Below are 22,479 nucleotides of genomic sequence, written 5' to 3'. Positions count from 1 at the left end.
ATGAAAATGTTCTATGTCTGAAGGTAACTCTTTAACCTGCCTGTGCCATGAATCTCTGGTCCATGGCGGTTAGCCTTAGGCCTTACCTTTGTCCTGATCTAGCACGCCCAGATGCCCAAGGTTGGCGCATCATGCTTTTTGGTGCTAAAATTGAATAAAAAAATAATAATTCATATCTCAGGTTCCCTCTATTGGATTTCTGGTATTTTGATCTTTTCATTCATTAAAATGTTCTCTATTATAAATGGTAGTGGGATTTTTATTGTGTTGTGTTTTTGACTTTTTAACTGTTTTGGTACTTCTAAATGCTTTACATATTTATTTAATACCTGTTTGCTCACTACCATAGAGCTACCAGGGGATGAGCTCAGGTTTAATTACTGAAATCTTTGCTGGACCTAACAAGAATAGTGGCAGCATTACTTATGGTGGGCTACCATCCACCCCAACTAGTAATCCACTTTTCCACAGGGAGTATTAAATATGTAGGCATGTGTCCCCTGTATTAACCTGCACTACTCTGTAGACTAGTTCATCTCAATTCGTAGCTCATCGTGGCACCACTGATACCTGACCTGTAGCACTAAATGAAAGACACTACGCAACTGGCAGGAAAAGCAGTCTTTCAATTTAATTAATACGTATATATATTAGTTGAGTGATGTCAACAAACGAGTATAAGAGAAATCCGTTAGAAAGTATTTTTTGTTTTTTAAAACTTTTTAAGAAGAGCTGTAAGTGACAAATGGCAGAAAAATCAAGCCCAGCTGAGAGGAAAAGCAGCGCTTCAAGTGGATTAATATTTGTACATTTCAGTTATCAAGTGTGTTGAAGAAAATTATTTGTAAGACATATTCCCTCGCAGCATTGGCTACCGGTCACTAAATGTTATTTATGGCAGTTTTTTTTTTTAACAAAACCGTATATAGTAACACATTTTCACTATGTGCTATCTTCATCGAAAAGTTTATTTAAAAAAAAAACACTCAATTCATGCTGACTTTTAAGTCTCATCAATAAACATGTGTACATGCACTATTATAATAATTGCCAAACGTAATTGGTTTTGTGTTTCATGTAGTGTTACTTTGCACTTTAATATTTTGTCTTGAAGAAAATGTTTTGGGAGATTGCAGGGGGCAGAGCCCAGCGCCAGGTGGAAGGCTGCTGTCCTGTACTGGGAGGTGTTCCTGTTTCCAATGGCGCAGATAGAGTTGCACACCCAGGACCGGGGAGCCACTACTACTTGGAGCACCGAGCAGCAGATGAGTTCAAGAGGCAATACTGGGGCCCAGCAGGAGGACGCACAGCCAGACAATAACTAGTCTAAGATAGTCAGGCCTGGGCTGGCTGGGTGATGAGGGTGGGCTCTGCAAGGAAGACGTCTCTAGTGGACAGCATATTTATCAGGTTTGAGGAGCTGCCCGGCTGGCGAGTGACTACCAAGTCTGGATTCAGGCAGGGAAAACATAAAGCAAAATTCAGTCAATACTAGGGGAAGAGTACCGGTGGAAGAAGAGGCAGCTAGTGACCTCGCAAAGGGCCAGAGATAGATGAATGCTCTAGACTCCATACTTAATAAACTAGACATGGTGGGGAAATCCACTAAGGCGATAGAGTTGGGCTTGGAAGGGTTGGAGTTGAGGATAAAGGACAGCTAGTCAACAGGAATAATAGTGATTGACAGTGTCTCACATCGGGTATGTTATGTGTATTGGAAAAGTGCACAATCGCTTGCAAGGGTATCCTGACGCTGAGCAGGTGTGTATGCATCGCCCTCCCTATGGTAGGTTGGTTAATTGAAAAACAAGGCCTTCAGCTTCTTGCAGAATTTAAGAAGAGAGAAGGAGGCTTTGATGTGGAGCGGGAGGTTGAAACACGCTTGAGGTGTAATATAAGAGAATGTCCATACTGCGAAATGTGTGTTCAGATGGATCCCCACAGAATCCAGAAGGACGGTCACCCACACTCATCATCAGCAGACTCGACTACGGCAACACACTCTATGACAGCGCCACCCAGAAACAGCTCAATAAACTACTGTACGCCCAAAACGCCACCGCCAGACTGGTCCTCAACATTCCCTGCCGCAGCCACATCATGCAACACCTCCGACAAAACCACTGGCTTCCAGTCAACAAAAGAGACACTTTCAAGCGCCTCACTCACGCCTACAAAGCCCTGCACAACTAATACGTACCTGAACCACCACCTCACATTTCACGTACCCACCAGACAACTCCGATCCGCCCACCTCGCCCTCTCCTCCATCCCCAGAATCCACAAGACCAGATCCGGAGGTACATAGTCATAACACTTCATAATAATGTACTGCTGAAGTAATTAGACAAAGGTGTCCTCTCTGTGTTTGTAAGTATTGCAACAGTTGGGTGATGTGTACAAGAACTTACTCAACGGTGTTGTCAAAGTCAAATGGTAATTACAGGTACTCGTATATGCTTAAATGTCACTGCTTGATAGTGGTTCGTAAAAAGGTCTCAACGTGCAATGGGGTTGCTTTTTGAGGCGAGGCAAGTATCTGCTACCTCTTGAAAGTTAAAATGTCTCTAGAAAGACTGTTCAAAACCACCTCCCTTCAGAGGGTAATTTTAAATGTATTTCTTTCTACAGGTTCACATACACAGATTGCATGATATTGAAAACAATCTCCCTGTTATATTCCTAAAACCCTGCATGAAAAACAGACCTTAAATTATACTTACATTTTTAATATATATTTACTTTTTTAACACATTTTATTAAGTTGCATTTAAGAAATCCAACATGTCCAACACAGGCCATATACTGAAAGAAAATTGCAAAACAAAGTACACTATAAATAAAATTAACTGTCCTGTCGACACCTCCTCTTTCCCCACACCCACATTTATTGGCACACAGAAAAACATGTTGGATGCAACACGAAAACAAATTTGACTGCTCCCCAGTGTGCGCTCTCCCTTCCTCCATAGAATGCCCTAATTTCCTCATCAATTTTTTGTAGCATATGATGGACCAGTTCTAGCTCTATTCTACAATCTTTCCAACGCTGGACAACTCCTTATTGTATGGATTGTGCCCTCTTCCGCACCACAGTGGTGACATGCAGGGGAGGCAATCACCCCAATATGCCAGATCCGGTGACAAGTATGATAGACCCTGTGGATGTATTTGAACTGAATCAATCGGAGCCTAGCCGCAAGAGGCGCAGGGAACCCAGAATCTCCGTCCAGTCTTCATTTTTCCAACTCTCCCGCATTGGCCTCCCAGGCCGTGCAAAGGGCAACAAATACATCTGGTTGATTAGATATGACTGTCTGATAGATTTTTGAGATTTTATGATTAACTTGGTCACCCATAATAAGACTACCCTCTAGGGGATTAAGTTCAGGAACGTCCAATAATGCGTTTATGTAGGAGTTCAACACATGGCAGAGCTGGAGACACCTATGAAATTGGCTTTGATATAATTGGAATTCTGTCTGGAGGGTCTGGAATGATTTGAGAACTGTGCTGTGCATGACATCCACCAAGGTGGAGATCCCACTTAAGGAATCCAGTGAATGTATGCTATCAGTGGAGTAGTACCCATTGCCCATTTGTCTAATACATACACAGGGTTACCATGTCTATCATACCACCAGTCGTTTATAATAAGGAGGTGAGCAGCTAGATAATATGACTCGACTCTGCTGCTGCAATGTCCCCACAGTAGGTAGTCTCAGAAAAAGGCATTAAGGATGGAATTCAGTTTACGGAACCACTGTAGCGGGATGTCATATAGATAAATTCTGTATTTGGTAGAGGACTCTGGGGAGGGAGACCACTTTGACGAGCGCTACTGTTTCGTCAGGGACAGCGGAAGCACTGACCAGATCTTTATATCATCTTTAAGGCCATCAAATAATGGCTCAACATTGGTATTCTAAGCCACGCCTCATCCGGGGACAGATAAACGCCCAAGAATTTTCAACCCACATGTGGCCTACCGCAATCTGTAAGGGCCAGTGCCCACTGCATAAACTGTAGATTTTGGTGTATTAATGTGTAGCCCTGAGGTTTTCACAAATATGCGCATGATCTGTAGCATCCTGGGTCCCGTTGTGTCCGGTGATGTCATAATGAAGAGAACATCAATTGGCATATTACGCAATCCTGTCTGAAATTCTGTCCCCCCACTCAAAGCCACAGACTGGGTCCCCGTCACCCTCACTGACACTGTCAAGTCTGTGTAAAACAGTCAGAGATAAGAAGTGAACCGTGGACCGAAACTGAGACGCTGGAGGAGCATAAATAAATACTTCCAGCTCACAGAGTCAAATGCTCTGTCTATGTCACCCAGGAAGAGCATTGCTTGCTTCATCAGCCTATCGGCCATTGTTCAACAGATATTGTGGTGGGTCGCCGGGTAGGGCATAAAACTGCACTGATCAGGGTGGACCAAGTCTGGAATATTATTAATTAGTCTATTTACCAATGCCTAGGCTAATATTTTAACCTCTAGGTTTAACAGGAAAATTGAGAGATACGAAGTGAGATCATCCGCTGTGCGGCCCAGCTTGGGGTAAACCATGATCTCTACATGGCACCAATCTGTTGGAGTGACCACCATGGAAAAAATCGTTCCTAGGAGATGATCCAGAGCTTGGCCATGTAGATTTTAAAAATTTCACAGGGGAAACTGATTGGCCAGGGAGCTTTGCTCATGTTCATATTGGCCATGGCCAATGTAAATTCCTCCCCGTGAGCCAGGCGTCTAACGAGTTACACGCTGCTGGGGAGAGAATACAGATCAGGAGCGCACATACAAACTCTTCAATCTGGACACCACCTCATTTTCAATCTGGACACCACCTCATTTTTTGGCATAGACCCCTTTGAAATGGGAAGCAAAACTACACACTATCTCTCCTGGGTCCATAAGTAGTGTACCTGACTCATTCTTAATTTGGGAAAAAGGAGACATTCTGGGGATACTCTTGCATAATCTATGAAGCATTTGACTCAACTTGTCCCCCCAGGTGGTAAATAAGGCTCTGGGATGCTTGCCAAGCTAACCACGCCTTGTCCATCAGGACCTGGTGGTGATGCTGCTGAGCCAGGCCAAGCTGTCTACGTACATACTGGCTGTCATGTTGGGGATCCTGTAAAACCAGTTCTGCGATTTCGATCTCAAGATCTACTATATCTCACAATTTGCGCCGCAGCTCCCCTACACAATAGCTGATACCTGCCCCTTGGAGCATGGGCGTCAGAGCCTCCCATAGCATCTGGGGGATGTCATGGTGCCTATATTATGTGAAAAGTAAACCTTTATGGAATCCTCTTTATGTTTGCAATAGTCGGGGCTCTGAAGATGCCATGGCGACAGGTACCAACGAAACGCATGGTGCTGGTGACCCATCTGAAGACCCAGTGCCACCGGAGAGTGATCTGATAGTCCCCTGGGGAGCACTGTGATATCTGCCACTCTGTGTAAATAATTGTGGGGAACTAGGAAATATTCTAATTGAGAATACAAGCTGCAGGCTGCAGGGAAAAAAGTGTAACTACCTGGGGTAGAGTGGTGGGGCCAACATACATCCACTAGACTGAAATAAAGGGAGATAGGTGCGTTGACCCCGTCGCCAGCCCCTGTGAGCGCCATGGATCTACCGCAGGGTGACAACTCCATTCCAGCCCCCACCCCAACACCACAAGTCTACCCGGCAGCTCACCACAGAGCCTTGTCAGTAATTGGACAAAAAAATGTGCAAGGGCAGGTGGGACATATACACTTAGTAATGTAAGAGATTCTCCATAAAGCAACTCCGTTACTGAAGTGTATCTACCATATTTGCCTATCCATGTCTCAATGTGCTGTAAGGGAACTGTCTGCTTGATCAGGACACCTGTACCCCTGGAACCCTGTGTGAACCCCAAGTGGTAAACCTGAGTGTATCCCCGTCTAGCCAGGGAGAGGACCTTGTTCTCAATAAGGTGGGTCTCTACTAGAAATAGGACATCTGCCGCCATCCGTATGGCCTGCTTCAGGAAGGCCCTTCTCTTAATCTTGCTGAGTAGACCATTTACATTCAATGACATTATCAGGAGGCAGTCAGAGGGACTCTTCAGCAACTTGGCACTCATGTTTGGGTCATGTTCAGTGTTTATCTGCTTGGTGTGCGAGGGAGCGAGAATCGGGCAGGCACCGAAAAGGAAAAACAATCAAAAATAATAATAATACCAAAAAAAGTACTCCTATTATGATGAGATAACTGCTACAGTTTCAACAAGCATTAAACAACCTGCACCCCATACTTCGAGAACTGGAAGTATCTGTTTTGGAACCGGTCGATGACCCACCCCAACGGGGAGTCCGTCACGGCTTGTCCCAATCGATCCCCTTACCCAACATTAACAATCTAGTAGGGGGGGGGCAAGAACTCCAACTCGCAGAACGGCAATGGCGGAAAACTAAGAAGAAAGAGGACCGTACTAACTACAAATCGTTACATTTACTCTATGTAAAAAACATCAAAATGGCTAAAAAGACCTATTTAACCACGCGTATAAATAATGCTGCTAACTCAAGAAAATAACTATTCAAAATACTAAAAGAAGTTTCATCACCTCGGGTCGAACAGCACCCGTTTGTAGCCACCCAAGAATGGGTCGAGTCCATGTCCACTTTCTTTGATAACAAAATTAAATCAATCTATTCTTCTTTTTCGAACTCGGACTCTAACCCACTCCAGCAAAACAACCCCCCATTAATAAAATCTTCCCCGGTTAATGGCAAGGATATTCCTAGTCTGACCGAATTTGATCTCATCACCGTTGCCGAAATACTTGAGGGCCTAAACAAAGTAAAATCTGGTACCCCTTTGGACCCCTTCCTGCCTCGCCGTTGCACTAAAATCTCCCCATTATTGGCTGATTCTCTCAAGGAAATTTTTAACACCTCACTGGAGCTAGCAATTGTGCCTACCAAATGGAAACACGCTCAAATTAGACCCATCTTAAAAAAAACTTCCACTGATCCCACATTACCTGTTCACTTCCGGCCTATTTCACTGCTACCCTATTTTGGGAAAGTATTAGAACATCTAGTTAACAGACGGCTCACGACTTTTATAGAATCACATGGGGTTCTAGACCCCTCTCAATCGGGTTTCCGTGCCGCTCATGGCACGGAGACAGCAGTTATTGAGATCGTAGATAACAGCAGGCTCACGGTGGATAGAGGCGACTCAGCTATTCTTATCCTTCTGGACCTATCCGCCGCTTTTGATACCATCTCCCACAGTATCTTGATACATCGACTGTGGGAGATAGGTATCAGAGGAGGGGCTCTCGGTTGGATTGAAAACTATCTAGCTGATCGCCTCACCTCTGTGCGAGTGGACAATCTGGTCTCAAGCAGCCGCCCGGTAAGCGTGGGGGTTCCCCAAGGATCCATTTTGAGTCCTCTACTATTCAATGTATATTTAACTCCGTTGGCGAAGATCATCAAATCATACGTTTTTTTTACCGTATCATATGCTGACGATACCCAATTGCTCATCACTTATGGCACAGATCATTCCGGGACTTGTTCTCATATTAAAAACGGTATGATCGAGATTAGTAATTGGATGAACAACAACAAATTGCAATTGAATGCTAGTTAAACTGAAGTCATGCTGTTTGGTAATGCTGAAAAATCCTGGTCGCAAGACTGGTGGCCTTCTGAATTGGGAGTATGCCCCTCCCCAAACCCAGCTGTACGCAATCTGGGAATAATGATAGATTGTGCTGTATCCATGAGAAACCATGTTAACCAGGTCACAGGCACCTGCTATGGTATCTTACGTAATCTTCAGAAGATTTTTAAATGGCTTCTTATCGAAGCCAGAAAACCCATGGTACAGGGCTTGATCATCAGCCATCTAGATTATGGGAATTCTCTGCATGCCGCTATCAATGAGGATCTGCTCTCAAAGCTGCAGACTCTTCAAAATACTGCAGCCAGATTAGTTTTGAATCTACCCCCAGAACTGCCTCTGCTCCATGCCTAAAAAAACTCCATTGGCTCCCGGTGCGTCAGAGAAGCCACTTTAACATTCTGAGTACAACACACAAGACTCTGCACAACACCGGCCCTGAATATCTTTAAAAAAAAACTCAACTGGTATATACCCACAAGACCTTTAAGGTCCAGCAATAAGCTTCTCCTGATTCAACCACGAGTCCGTACTTCCCTATATGGCCAGCGTGCCTTTTCCTATCATGCTCCTTCACTTTGGAACAAATTGCCCCCGCACCTGATATCTATCACTGAACATAAACAATTCCGTAAAATGCTCAAAACCTGGTTGTTCCCAAACAACCCCGACATTTTTCTCAACAGTTATTAACACCTTGGCTGCTAGGGAGATTATCCTGCCGTGCTGGGCCCCTATGTTAATGGGTGTGGTCGTGATGGAACCATTCCGTCATCAGCACAGCCCAACCATGACTGATGACTGAATGGTTCCATCACAAGCATCGAAGGGGTTAATGTGGTCTACCGTTTTTGCTGCAAGCGCCTTGAGACCTCACGGTGAAAGTGCGCTATACAAAAACCTATGACATGACATGCTTGGCCACCTATAGCATTATATGCTTTTGAGTTCCCAACTAGAGTGTATTCACCCCAATGTTACTTAGGTTAGTCTGTGCCAGATGTCCGGGAAGTCAGGCCCATTCGCCGGTGCGTCAGCCACCCAGCTAGAGCTCCTCCAGGACAAATGAGACTGGTGGCGACGAGTAGCTGAAGTCTTTGCGGTCTTGTTCTGCTTGTCGCTCTGAGAGGAGTCTGATTCTATACATAGCGAAGTGTAACATTAACGCGGAACCTTTCGTTTGTCCACTGGAAACATCTCTGTAGGGGAATCAAAGAAGAGAGTATGCAATTGGTAGACCACTTAGAGTTTTGTGGGGTACTGAAGCATACATCGGATATTTTATTGCAAAGGCATTGGTTGACGGCTTGGAAAGACTGACGGTGTTGCTACACCAGCCTGGTGTAGTCTGGAAAGATCATAATGGTATGTGATTGGTACAAAAGTTTCTCCTGAAACCGGCATGTTTAAGGATGATGTCCCTATCCATATAGTTCAGCAATAACTGATCTAGGCCTGGCCTCCGGGGGAGGGCGGCACATCAGAACCCAATGGGCCAGTTCGACAACAAAATGAGTGGGCTCCTGATGGCAGCAATTTACAGAGCCAGTGATCTAGGAACTGCTCCATCAAGGTGCCCTTGCATCCCTCAGGAAACCCAACAAAGCGCATATTATTACAGCATCTTCCACTCATGCCACCAGTTCCCTGGTCATGGAGGTGAGCTTGGACACTGTTTACTGCAGGGATGTGATGGAATCCTCAACCCCCGAGACCAGGGTCTCTGCCTCAGCAATCCACTCCACTGCACTGCGGAGGTCTTGTCTGAGCAACGTAACCTTAAGAGTCCACAGCTCCTATCCTAGTGTCAAGGACATCTTGAGACTGTGTGATGGCGGCCAACAGGGCAGCATTATCAGGTACCGGTCCTTTCTGGTTGCCCACCCCTGCCTGTACTGAGGGCTCGCATAGGTGAGTATATTTGTTTAGAGGGCTTTGTTTGGCATTGGGCAGCCCTTATCTTTAGTCATGTGGTACTGGTGGTCTTGTGTGCGGTCTTCTGTCCCCCACAAGCTTGGTTCTACCACCGACTTGCCCAACCCCCATTTCATCTCCTTGGGGGTGGCACGTGCAGTTAGATCCTCTGCTTGCCGGGCCAACACTATTGTATGACCTCCAACTTAGGATGTGAACACCAGGCAAGACGCAGGGTGGAGGGGGGCCTACCTGGCCGCAAGCCGCATCGAAATCTGGTTTGGCCGTCTCCGCGACTGTTTTGCCCGCCCACTACGTAGCCTCCTAATGGGGTTCAGCGGGGTCTGGTGCTGCCTTGTGCTTGCTCTGGGGGTAGGTCACAGCGCCCGCCATCGGATGAGGCGATGGCTCCCAGACTTGTTTTGTGGGCTACAGCCGGTGTGCCTCCAGGGAGTCAGGGCCTGCTTGTTTGTCCCCTCCACTCCTGTTGTGTGTGTGATTGGGGTCGCCAGTCCATCCACTTTGGCAACACAAGGGTAGATAGGCATGCACGATGCCCAGAAGGTGCTATCTGAGACGTCACCTCCCTCCGACACTCACACTAATGGTTGTGGTCTGCATCTGGCTGTGCTATGGAATCTTGCCGCCTGTGAACTAGGCCAATACATTCTAGGTGCCTTGAACCGTAGGGTCTGATCACTCTGTCTGCCGGATGCACCTTCGCGGAGACCCTATCGCCATCTATCGGCCCCACAGCTCGGGTGTGGTGCAGTGCTCACTCCTGACTCGCCACCAGATCCGACATGCCCTTTGCATCCTCTGCGGCCAGACCCTGTGTGGCTCTCATTGGACAGAGAAGGTGATGGCAGCTGCTTCCCCATCTGCCAGGCCCCCGCGACAGAGAACCGCTCTGTTCGCACCCCGCCCGGTGATCTACTCTTCCGTCCCTCACTGCCATAAGTTATTGCCTCCACCTCAGGGCCTCATCTGGCAGGATACATTGGCAGCTCCTCACTTTCAGCGACTCCATCAGCATCCGGGTTAATGAAACTCTCCCATAATGCTATATGAACTTATCGGACCCAGGCCCTTATGATGGCGACTTTTCCTCATCGGTGTAGCCACAGGCTAATGACGGATGGTAGGTGTTCCTGCGGAGCTGTGTTAAATTGCGGCCGCCATAATCTGCACACAAGCCACACCCCTCTTACATATTTATTTTGCATTCCCCTTTCCGTCCCTTCTACCTTCTGCATGCCGCCTGCATATATAGATTACTCTAAATAGCATGTCTATATTAATCTCTCTCTCTTTGAAACCATTTGCCAGTAACCTAACAACATCTATTCATTCCATCTCTTTGCTTCTCACAGAACCCCCACTAATGGTCCCACCTAAATCATGAATGTCCCACAAAGAAGCTGGAGTAAATGCATGGAATAGTTTCTTTGAGAGCACAAGATTAATCCCAATATCCAATGGGCATCCTCAAGGGTAGTAAGTGTACATACAAATGCAATTTTATTTCAGTTTCGATATGGATCTGTGGACTGGGTACCACGGACTCTGAGAGGTCTGAGAACCACTGGTTAAGAACTTCTGTTCTATCACCATTTGAACATGAAAGTTCCAAATAGAGACACTGAATTGCAACAATGTTTCAGGTGTTTTGGGGCTATAAATCCCCCCCATGAAGGTACTAATCCTTAAAGATTTCACCACTAAACCAGTATTGTTAAAAAAATAACTTGTCACTTCTTAGCAAAATTTAAATTCTAATCTCAGTTAAAGCTGCAATTGACCAGAAAAAATATGAATGTGAACCCAAGTTTGGACAGCGAATATTAAAAAATAAACATCAGGAAAGCTAAGGAAAATGTAATGAATTTTCCCCTTTGGATAATGGCGACAAAAGACAAAATGCAGAATTAGGTGATATGAACGTCAGCATACAACTTTACCACGTACTAAGTGATGTGAGCATACCTGTCTAGTCATTTGCCAAACGCAATCAATGAACTGTAAAAAAACAGGGGATCTGTCAGCATCTGCGTGGTTTTGATCTCCATGTCCAACTCTCTAAAATAAAACGGAAATAAACTATTAAAACTACACAGGACTTACATTTTCAGAGAAGCAAGTAAAACTGTAATGAAGAAGAAGGCAATTAAGAGATCTCAGAAGAGGGCAGAAGTGCAAAATATATAATTAAAGAATTAACTAGAAGCTTTTCTGTTTCATCTGTGTGTAGCCCTTTTCTGATTTTTTCCATACTGCATTCAAACCACTGATGGTGCTATTTTCTTACTCATTGTTTTGTATTCATATCAAGATTAACATGTGTACGTTGCATTCATATAAACATTACCATGTGTACATTCCTTTTTAGATTGACTATAGCTAGTGTAGGATTGTATTTACAATTGTTAACGTCTGGTTGTCATCTTGTTTCATATTGTATTTCTTTATTTATAGGAAAAGCTGACTCCACATTTACAATTTCGATGTGTCCTTGTTTTCGTTCCCATGTGAAATGTTTTCCTTTTACGAAATAATTGTAGAAAGTGTCAAAGAGCTGGTGTAATGCACCTGCAGTGTACAGCCTGTCCTATGTATCTCATTATGTTGCAGAAGGAAGCTTAGAGAAGCTTCATTGTGTAGGGAGCTTGAGAAAAGTATGAGCTTAAATTATCTTTATTTGTTTTAACATGATTAGGGAATTTTATGGGAACCATGTGTAGGTGTATCACATGGTAGAATTATGTGATTTTAAGCTACTGCAATGTACATGTGAGTTATGGAATCTGTAAACATTTTGGGGCAGATGTATCAAGATTGATTTTTGCGATTCTATAATACCGAATTTTACCAATTTGCTATTATAGAATAGCAAAATGCAATGTATGTAGGTTTCACCAAACAAAATTGTGATTCCTACATATTACTTAATAGCGAATCGACAATTGCGATTCACTATTAAGGAATGCTTTCCCGTTCATTCCTATGGGCCAAGAGGCCCATAAGAATGAATGGGAAGACATTCGCAATTTGCGATTACAAAATAGGTACTCACAAATTGCGAATGCAATTTCAAGGGTGATAGGGGGCCAAAAGGCCACACTGATGCACCCCCAAAAAAGGTAATTGTGCAGATGTGCGCACATACATGTCCTAAAGGCATGGGTGTGCACCACATGGGATTTGCAAATTACCACCAACTTGAAGTTAGTGGTAATTTGCAAATCCTTAAAGCAAGGTCGCAATTTTTAAATGCTTCCTCAACTGCATTTAGGGAATCGCAAATTGCGATTTGCAGTGCTGGAATGCATTCATACGGTGTGGTTAACAAGCCTATGAGTTTGATACAGAGCACAAAATTCCTCTTTTTAAACAAACACTGGCAGAGCCAATTGATCTGGCCTCAATGTACATAATGACGGAAACAGTATAACAGGGAAGGCTGCAGCTAGCTAATGGATCAGAACTCATGCAGTTCTGGCAGCTACAGGCTTCAGAGTTTCTAGACATTTGAATATAAGGATGAACTAACAGAAGCCGTTGGTCTAGGCTACGGGGCAATAACAGAGTTCACATAGCTAATTTGGGTGTAAGAAAATCAAGAAGTATAACTCAATACCTGATCAATTCAGGAGCCTGCTTTTAAAAACAACTTTTTATGCAGTCAAAATATGTTTCTAACAATCTGCCAGTTTGTGAATTAATACTCCTTAAGCTATTTTAATATATCTGCAACTGCTATTGACCGTTTGTCTGTAGTCAACCATCTGCATTTGAACCAGAACTCTAGTTAAGCAGCACAAGAGCCTTACATTTCGGGATAAATTAAACCTCCCTGCTATGTGCAATGTGTCCCACGATCACCTCTCATTGAATATATTGCATGTTACGGCATTGGTGAATTTACTGAATGTTACCAAAAATGTACTTGATGAATAATAATGTCATCATTCATAGTTAAAACACCAGGAGATATAAACACCGTAGAGTGTGGTGATCCTAACCTTGCTGGTTGGGGAAGCAATAAAATGTGGTGTTGCTTAGACACAAAGAAAATTCCAAGACATGTAGGACCATAAAATCCACTTGGTCACCGGCAAATTGGAAGTCAATTTTCTTCAAGACGTGATCTTAATTGTCCCCTGAAGCAAAATCGCAATGTTTAGAAAGGAGCCGAGGAGGTAGAGTCTGACAGTGAAGAAACTATCACATAACTCCAATAAAAAATTATGACACAGAAGAAAAAGAACCATGATAACCTCATAAACATTCAAACTACCCCAAAAACACCACCCCACTTTGAGGACCCCCCTCCCCCCAATCCAAAGAGCACAGAGATACCATAGGAGAAATCCGCAGGGAATTATTCTTTAGCCATACCCCCCACCTGACCCACATAATATTTCATTTATAGCCTTAATGGAAATCAACAGATGCCTCTGCATGCAACTTCTGATTATTCGCTGAATTCCTTTTTTGGCAAGAATATCAGAGCACAGATACGGAAATGGAAGAAGGCAACCATGCCACTGCACATATTGTTTTGCAGTACTTCCTGTAAAATCCTGCAGGCAAATCTGAAGAAACCAATGATGTATGTGGCACGGCTTTTCCGATGGCACATGCATGTTACATACAATATATGCATAACTATACAGCAAACATTAATGATTAACTCCTAAAACTGTGTATGGAACAGGCTACAGGCCTATAAAGTGAAAGATTTGAATGGTGACCATAGCTAGCAGAATATGCAAGATCACCATATAATTTTAAAAGCAGGTTGACACGTCGCACTATAAAAAATAACAAAAATGCAGTGAATGGAAACCTTCCATTCTATGGCAGGACCGGAGGCTCAGATTATGCTTTTCTTTCTTCACAATTTATTATCATCAAAAAACACAGCAGCCTCAGAAAAGCTTCAAATAATGACTCCGCAAGGCTCCGTCGCTACCGGTACCTCAGCGCGGCTCCTCCGAATGAGGAGAGCGCGCCGAGGAGCTGGCGAGACGCAAGAGCTCCCTCTAGCGGTTGTTTGAGCACCGCAAGCAAAATGTGACCAAAGTCGCGTAAGGGGCGAAAAAACGCTCCCGCGACTACGGGACTCTGCAAGGCAAACAATACACAAGTACAGAGCCCCCTAAACCCGCCCGCACTCAAACTGCCGGCGAGAACATGCACAACAAAGCAGGAAAAATAAGTCTGAGGCACTTAACTGGCTGCGTGAGCAGCGAAGAAAGAGGAGGAAGAGCGAGGAGGGACTGATTATCTAGACCCTGTGGAAATGGTGGAAGGACTATGATTGGACTGTTTGACAGGCTCATGGGAGTTGTGGTTTTCCATGGACTTTTTCTTATGTTTTATACAAAATGCTTCTTGTTGTTGCGTATAAGCATTATTTGAAGCTTTTCTGAGGCTGCTGTGTTTTTGATGGTAATAAATTGCGAAGAAAGAAAAGCATAATCCTCGCCTCCGTGTCCTTAATAGAATTGAAACTTACCGTTACGATAGCTAGGCAAATTTCGATTCTGCTGTCCACTGAGCTACATGTGAACATTACAATACAATCCGGCCCAGCACAGATTTAACTTGGAAGGAAGCATGTATTAATACATTTGTTTGCCTCTTGGACATATCTCTGAGTCGTGGTTAATGCAGTGATGCAAATACTAGAGACTTCACAACAACATCCCCTCTCCATAGAAAATCATTGGGGAGAAAGGTAAAAAGAGGCCTGAGAATCTGGTCGGGATAGACACGAAGACTGGTTGCAAGGGGGAAATGCCGAAGAGCTGTTATTCTACTGCAGGCATGGAAGATTTCTGAAGGTTTGCATGGATAGTACATGGCAAACAAGCCCACCATCGCCAGAAACAAGTTTCAGAACGGGATGAAAGCCGTAGCCACCTGGATGAGAGACAGCTGGCTCAAGCTCAACTGAGACAAGTCCTCATTCTGGGGCCCATCACTTTCACTTGGGAAGACTCCTGGTGGTCTGCCAAGGTAGGGCCTCCCCCACAGCCAATGACCACGCTCGAAACCTCAGCATCATACTGGACTCTTCGCTCACCATGAATCACCAGATCAACGCCGTCGCCTCCTCATATTTCCATACTCTTCGCTTGCTTTGGAAGACCTTCAGATGGATCCTCACTGAGGCCAAGAAAATGGTCACCCAAGCACTAATCAGCAGCAGACTCGACTATGGCAATGCACTCTACGCAGGCACTACCCACAAACTTCTCAGGAAACTTCAGAATATACAGAACGCCGCAGCCAGACTGGTCCTCAACATGCCCCGCCGCAGCCACATCTCTGAACACCTCTGAGAACTCCACTGGCTCCCAGTCAACAAAAAGAGTCAACTTCACGTTCCTCACACACTCCTACAAAGCCCTCCAAGACACCGGACCACCATGCCTGAACCACGCCTCTCATTCCACACAACCTCCAGACACTTCTACCCAACTGGCCCTCACCACTGCCCCTCGGACGCGCAAGACCAGTACCAGAGGAAGATCCTTCTCCTACCACGCTGCAAAATCCTTGAATGTCATGCCTTTCCAACTAAGGCTATCCCCGTCCCTGACAAAATTCAGGAAGGATCTCAAGACCTGGCTCTTCGAATGAACCACAGCGCCCAGTCATACCTACTAACCCCTCCCGCCAGTGCCTTGAGCCTCTAACAGGTGAGTAGCCACGCTTAACACGTACTGATTGATTGATACCAGACCCTTCAAAATCGAAACATACTAATAAATTCCAAAATGTAGCGATTCTTCAGGAAAAGCCAAACAAAGCTATGCACTGGAGGGCCCCACCACTCCCCTAAGGAAGGGCTGGGTTTGAGAATTGATTAAATGGAGTACTGACGAAATTAGTGTCTTGACACCTATGCAGATAAACGAGAGAAGGCGAATACACTGCTATTGGCATTACAGGCTAAGTTGGATAAACAGCCCCTATAAATGCAAAAGTCATATACTACAGATTTGCACTACTGAAGGCTAAAATGTCATGAACTGATGGCAGGAAGGGAAAGGTTTCACCGAGTACCGACAAATATACCCAATTTCAAGGTATAAATGGGCCAAGATGGTAAAGATGACTGACGATACAATTCGCAACAGTGATACGCTGGATCCATAGCCCTCACTGGCGCGCCGATGGACGTCTGACGTAGGGAAGGGATTACACTAAGACACATGAACTGTGAGATGTGTGGTTTGGGGAATTGTATAATACATGATCAATACTGCGAGTTGAAAGGAAATATGTTGCTGTTAAATTGGTGAATGCTCGTACATGCTTTATGCATAAAACCTACTGCTTATAAACTGCAGAAATTGATCTGGTTCTACCCCCTGATAATAGTATGGTAAGAACGAATAAAGAGTGATGTAAATAAAAATAAAAAAGTATTCCCCTATCCTGTAATATCTTCAAATATAGGGCCAATATCGGAGAGTGGTGTCTGGACTGTACAGCAGCAAGACAACACACTCAGGCCCTACTATCATCACTACTCTGCTACACTGGTAGACTCTCTTGGGCAGGGGTTACTCCTTGGAGGATTGGTCGACGCTACTCCTAGATCATGACATCGTCCTCTGGAGACCAGGCTAGCTTTCTTATACATTAACCCAGAGTTCTCTAAAGTCTTTCAGGGTGGGCCGTATCCATGCCAGGTTTTTAGCATATCTCCATTTAGATAAATGTAGTTATTTTAAAAATCTGGCATGGAACTGGCCCTCCAGGACCGACTTTGGTGAACCCTGCTTTAACCTATTGAGTAATTGTTACTGGTCCCGCTGGAAACTTAAAAGGGCCAAGCTTCTACCCCATGACCTCTGTTGGAAGTATGACGCTACCCACTGCGACTTTTATCATATCCTCTGGGCTTTCCCAGCCTGAGAGCATTACTGAACTGTGGTCTGGGCGTCTTAATGCCTCTACAGCCCAGGGCGGATATCCCCGTCTCCCCAGCTGGCTTTACTTCATGATGTATCGTCGCTGGCACTGGCCAAAATGTCTACCCTGCACCAATGGCCGGAGCCCTCTGTCCCCACTGGTCAGGAATGGGTGACTGAGCTACGAAGAGTGGCTGGTTAAGGTCTGAGGACACTTTCTGAGCTCAACCGATTCCTCGCCTTGGGTCCCCTCCTTCTTTAGGTGCCTGGCCACAGAGACAATCCAACGCCTCCTGTATTGAGTACTTGGAGTGTACACCTGTGGCATTATTATTGCATTTATTGCATTTATTGAGCGCACAGCTATCCGGAGGTTTCCCGGCGCTTGCCTTGGGAACCCGTCCTGGCTTTTCCCTGTGAGATAGCCCCTACAGGGCATCCCCAAGGTGAAAGCCAGGCATCCCGCCGCAGGGGGCCGTTGTGGAGATTAAGCAAGCTTAATGCCCAGAGTTGCAGAGTGTGAACCCATGATTAGAGCAGGCACCGAAGCGAGAATGATCGAGTCCGTGGACATTTGAGCTCAAGACCCTGCCGCGTCGGGAATTGAACCCTGGTCCCGGGTCTGACCTCAGCTTCCGGGTCTGCCTGCTCTACACCGTGAGCCACACTTCTCCACATATTTGGAAACTTATGTTCATAGAAACCCGACGAGACTGACAACCACCCCTAGCTCCCCCCGCTTCCCCACAGTACCGTCATTTGTTTCCCCATAAACATCGATCTTCCTTGTTGATTGTAGTTGTTTCTGGATTTAGTATCTTTGCTTTACACGGTCATCACATGGTCTCTCTGCCAGACATAAGACTGATGTACTTTTTCAGAATCTCTATCTACTTCCTCTTCTCGTCATGTGTCTACAACAGTTCTTTTCAATGCATAAATAAATGTTGCAAAGAAAAAAACACTGATATAGCATATAACTTTACACAGGCGTGAAAAACTTTACACAGGCATACAATAAACGCTAACAATCTCTTAAATCCAATCCTACTAAAAGGTGTACAGTAGCAGCTATTTATACTCACAAGCTGAAAGCGGTGTCCGAAGCTCAGCCATTCCTTCTCGATAAGTACTTGGAATCCGCGGACCGTGCGGTAGAAGCCGTCCAGCATCAGCATGGCGAGGGAGGTGAGCTGAGCCGTGCGGTCCCAGCCGTCGCTGCAGTGCACGACCACCGACGTCTTCCCGGACTCCACCTTGTCAGCTAACCGGAGAGCTCCGGCAAGAATCAGCTGGAGACGAGAGCGAAAAAGGAAACAAAGCAGTTTTACATGTCCGGCTACAAGTGAATTGTATGTGTGTACTTGACATATCAGGAGCAGGTAAAGATGTGCACAAACAATAACAGGGCAGCACGTACAACGGATTTAAAATAACAATAGTCTTTACTAAATACAATCTCGAAACCGATCCCCCAAGCAGCTCCCACCGTGCCTAAGCTGCCCATTCTCTCCACCCAAATGTTATGTTCCACTATATCTTACACTTGGGAATAAATAATTTCCCTACATGGCTCATTCAAGATTAACGCACTCAGCTATGAGGCGTGCTATCTTTCCGCATTTCAAAGGCCATCGCAGCTTTACTTTTGTTTACAGTTCTTTGATTTGTCCTATACACTGTTTTAGCTCTTTCACCAGACTATTGCAATACATCATATTTTTAGTAATGCTAGATACACATATAGGTTTTCTATTGGTCTTCTTCTCTTGAGAGAATTCACACTTTAGTTAAGGCCACATTGCAGCATTATCAGAGTGGGAGGTGGTTCCTCGCCCCCCTCTAGGGACTGGCTTCAAACCAATTAACCGTCAACTTTTGTACTAGCCCAGAGGACAGCCATCTATATCTGCCACATAGTTTGAGTGGCAGCATTTTAAAGTCTGTGGCCTTCATGACAGCTTTCGCTGGCTTGCCAGACTGCCCCCCCCCCTCGTCCCAAAAAAACGTTAACATATGCTGTCAAAGAGGGACTTTTTCTCACCAGCCTTCATTCTTGGCGTGTTAAAGTGTCGCTCATATTTTGCGTCTGCCCACCACCGCATACAGCATGGGGGCAATGCCCAGCCACTACTTACTGGCCCCCTTCACTGTGAGTGACTGCCCAAAGAATGTGCACATTAATCGCATCACCTCAAAATAGTTTATTTCTCTCCAGTTGCAAAGCTGGTTCAAAGCGAGCTTTTAAAAACGTATTAATCATTATATTAAATTTAAATACTGGATATTAATTTTGCCTGCACTCCTATTTGAAGTTTTAAGGTGATATTTTAACATTATAGTGGACTGTAATTAGGGGTCTTGTCTCCCTCACAAACATTAAAATGCATGAAACGATTGAAAGGCTTGTTGTTTGAAAAAAAAATCATCCGCATCAGTGACTTTTTTAAAATAGTAATTTTTATTGAAAGCATAGCAAGTCATGTTTAGGAGACACAATATTTTCCTTTTTCCCACTTGCTCTGCCACAGCTACTCATATCTTTTCAATGCAGAGCACTAAGAAGCCATTCTCCTTGGTAATATTTATCAAACGGTTCTATAGTGCAAATGCACAACCTGTTTGAGACCTCTACAATGAACTTCCTCACTACTACCAAAACCACCACTGCCGCCACCACTAATATCATTAATTTTACCATCACCCTGCCCACTCCATCATTACCAATAATGCCATTACCGCCACCACTATTGACAACACCATCACCATTAACACTGGCTGGCACCATTACCATTACAATTACCACCACAATTAACATCGGTATTACCACCATCAATGCAATTACCACCAGGACGACTAGCACTACCATTGCGAATTCCACCACCATTACCGCTATCAGAACAGCCACCAATGCTACGCCTCTATCACCATTATAACCACTACTATTCACATCATCAGCATCATTAGAACACCACATCCAGTGTTACTATCATCATCATAATCACTATGCAGACATTTCATGTGTGGCAAACACTGCCTACTCTCGAGGCCGGTGTTTGCTTGCTTCTATTTATTGTATTACGGGAGTGCCCCCGGACCCCTGCCCCCTTCCCAACCAGCTTACAGGCATTTCCCCACCTACAACTGCACCTCTATTTGAATAGGCACTGTAGTGCAGGCAGCAAAATATCCATAGGCAGGAACAATGCAGGCCAAAGTCTGCGTAACATCATAACAAACATTGCCACCAGCACCACGCCATTGCCAACACTACCACCATTACCACCTCCATTAACAGGCCATACAGTGCCAATGCATCTTGACAAGATAGTTATTATCACCACCCCATCCTACCATCAGGATTATTGCCATTACCTCAACCACCAAGACAATCAATACAACCACCACAATTAACATGTCCATTACTACCACTACCACCACAGTGACCACATTACTACAGTCCCATACAGCAGGATTGCTGAGTTCTGATAGCAGGCCACACCCCCTTTCTCCACCACTCTGCAAAAGCGCCTCCTGGCGCGCTCTTGGTTGGGGGATGAAGCCCCATTCACTGCTGAAGGACTTTAGGGGCCAACTAGCCCACCTGTTACCTCCAGTAAGTCTCCACCGCTCTGCAAAAGCACCTCCTGGTGCACTGCTGCTTGGGGAATGAAGTCCACTTTAGTCCTGAGGACCTCAGGACGCAAGTGGATTTCATTGCCCCACCAGCAGTGCGCCGAGAGGCGTGTTGCAGAGTGGTGGAAAAAGGAGCGTGGCCTCCGACCACCTCTCAGCAATGCCACTGTGTGGGGCCCACTGGCAGTAATAGGGACCCTCACCAGCAAAGGGGACTTTATCTCCCAACCAAGAGTGCACCAGGAGCTGCATTTGCAGAGTACTGCAGAGAGGGGGAGGGGCCTCTGGGGAGTTGCAAGCTTTGTTTTTTATTTTAGGAAGGGGGCTGTGTGGCCCCCTTCCCTTGATCTTTTTGGGCCCCGGGACCCCATCTCCCAGGGCCTGACACATTAAAAAACAAAAAAAGAAAAAACTGAGGTGGTCTGCATGGCCCACCTCCTGAGGCCTATTTTGCCCCTGGGGACCCCATCCCCCATCCCCCAGGAAATGGTCATCTACTTGGGGACCACGAGGGAGGCATGAAGGCCCCCGCGGACCTGGCCGGCTCCCGTCTCTTGTGGGAGCCGGCATTGCTTTTCACCCCCAGAGAACTGCTAACATGCAGCTCCCTGGGGGTAAAAAGCAAAGTGCTCCACTTTGAACAAGCGAGAGCAAAACGCTCTCGCTTGTTCAAAGCCACCCCATAGCAAACAGCAATGTCTCGGGGTGGGCACTCCGGGATATTGTTGGAGCCGGCCCTGGTGGTTGGCGGTCCCCGGGCCATTTACAGCTCCAGGAGGGGGGCCACGCAGCTCCCCTCCCATTTTGAAAATCGCCCTGGGGATGTGGTGGAGGGGACGGAGCCCTCGCAGGCATCCTTTTCATTATAGCCAGTCACACTTTATTTATTATGCTTATACAGCTGAGGGATTACTGTAGCCAGCTTTTCGAATAAGACTAGAAATCAAAGAAACCTTACATCTTTTTCTACAAGTCAGCTGAGTAAATCCCATTAAGTCACATTTGTCTTGTGGGCTTCATTAAAACAAAGCACAGAATCTGCATCATCCTCCACGTCCGCCACTGCCAAGGAATGCTATATGCTCTCCGACACTGGTCTTAGGCAAAGTGAGACAAAGTAACCAAATCCTCTTTCCTGTTGCCATCACAAGAGCAGCTTTTGCCTCACCGGATGATAAAATGTGTGAGAGGTGCTTCCTGGTTCATGATTACATTTAACAGACTCATGTGTACCTGCCCACCCAAAAGAACAACAATCGGCACTCAAGATCTCATCATTTACAGCTGACATCCCCCGAGCTTTACAGTACGGT

The 22,479-nt window shown here is 45.4% G+C and overlaps 1 protein-coding gene across 1 annotated transcript in view; it reads right to left on the bottom strand.

Annotated features, from left to right (window-relative positions):
- The window catches only part of MTMR2 (myotubularin related protein 2), a 270,640-nt gene that overhangs the window by 68,371 nt on the left and 179,790 nt on the right, over positions 1-22,479 (bottom strand). Inside the window, exons 10-11 of the mRNA XM_086935293.1 lie at positions 18,616-18,822; positions 11,586-11,678 (exon numbers count right to left, since the gene is read on the bottom strand). Coding sequence (XP_086791419.1) covers positions 11,586-11,678; positions 18,616-18,822 — 300 coding nt within the window. The remainder of the gene's footprint in view (positions 1-11,585; positions 11,679-18,615; positions 18,823-22,479) is intronic.

The sequence above is a fragment of the Lissotriton vulgaris genome, chromosome 8 (genome assembly GCF_964263255.1).
Source record: "Lissotriton vulgaris chromosome 8, aLisVul1.2, whole genome shotgun sequence".
Lineage (NCBI taxonomy): Eukaryota > Metazoa > Chordata > Amphibia > Caudata > Salamandridae > Lissotriton > Lissotriton vulgaris.
This window is presented reverse-complemented; position numbering and strand designations above follow the sequence as displayed.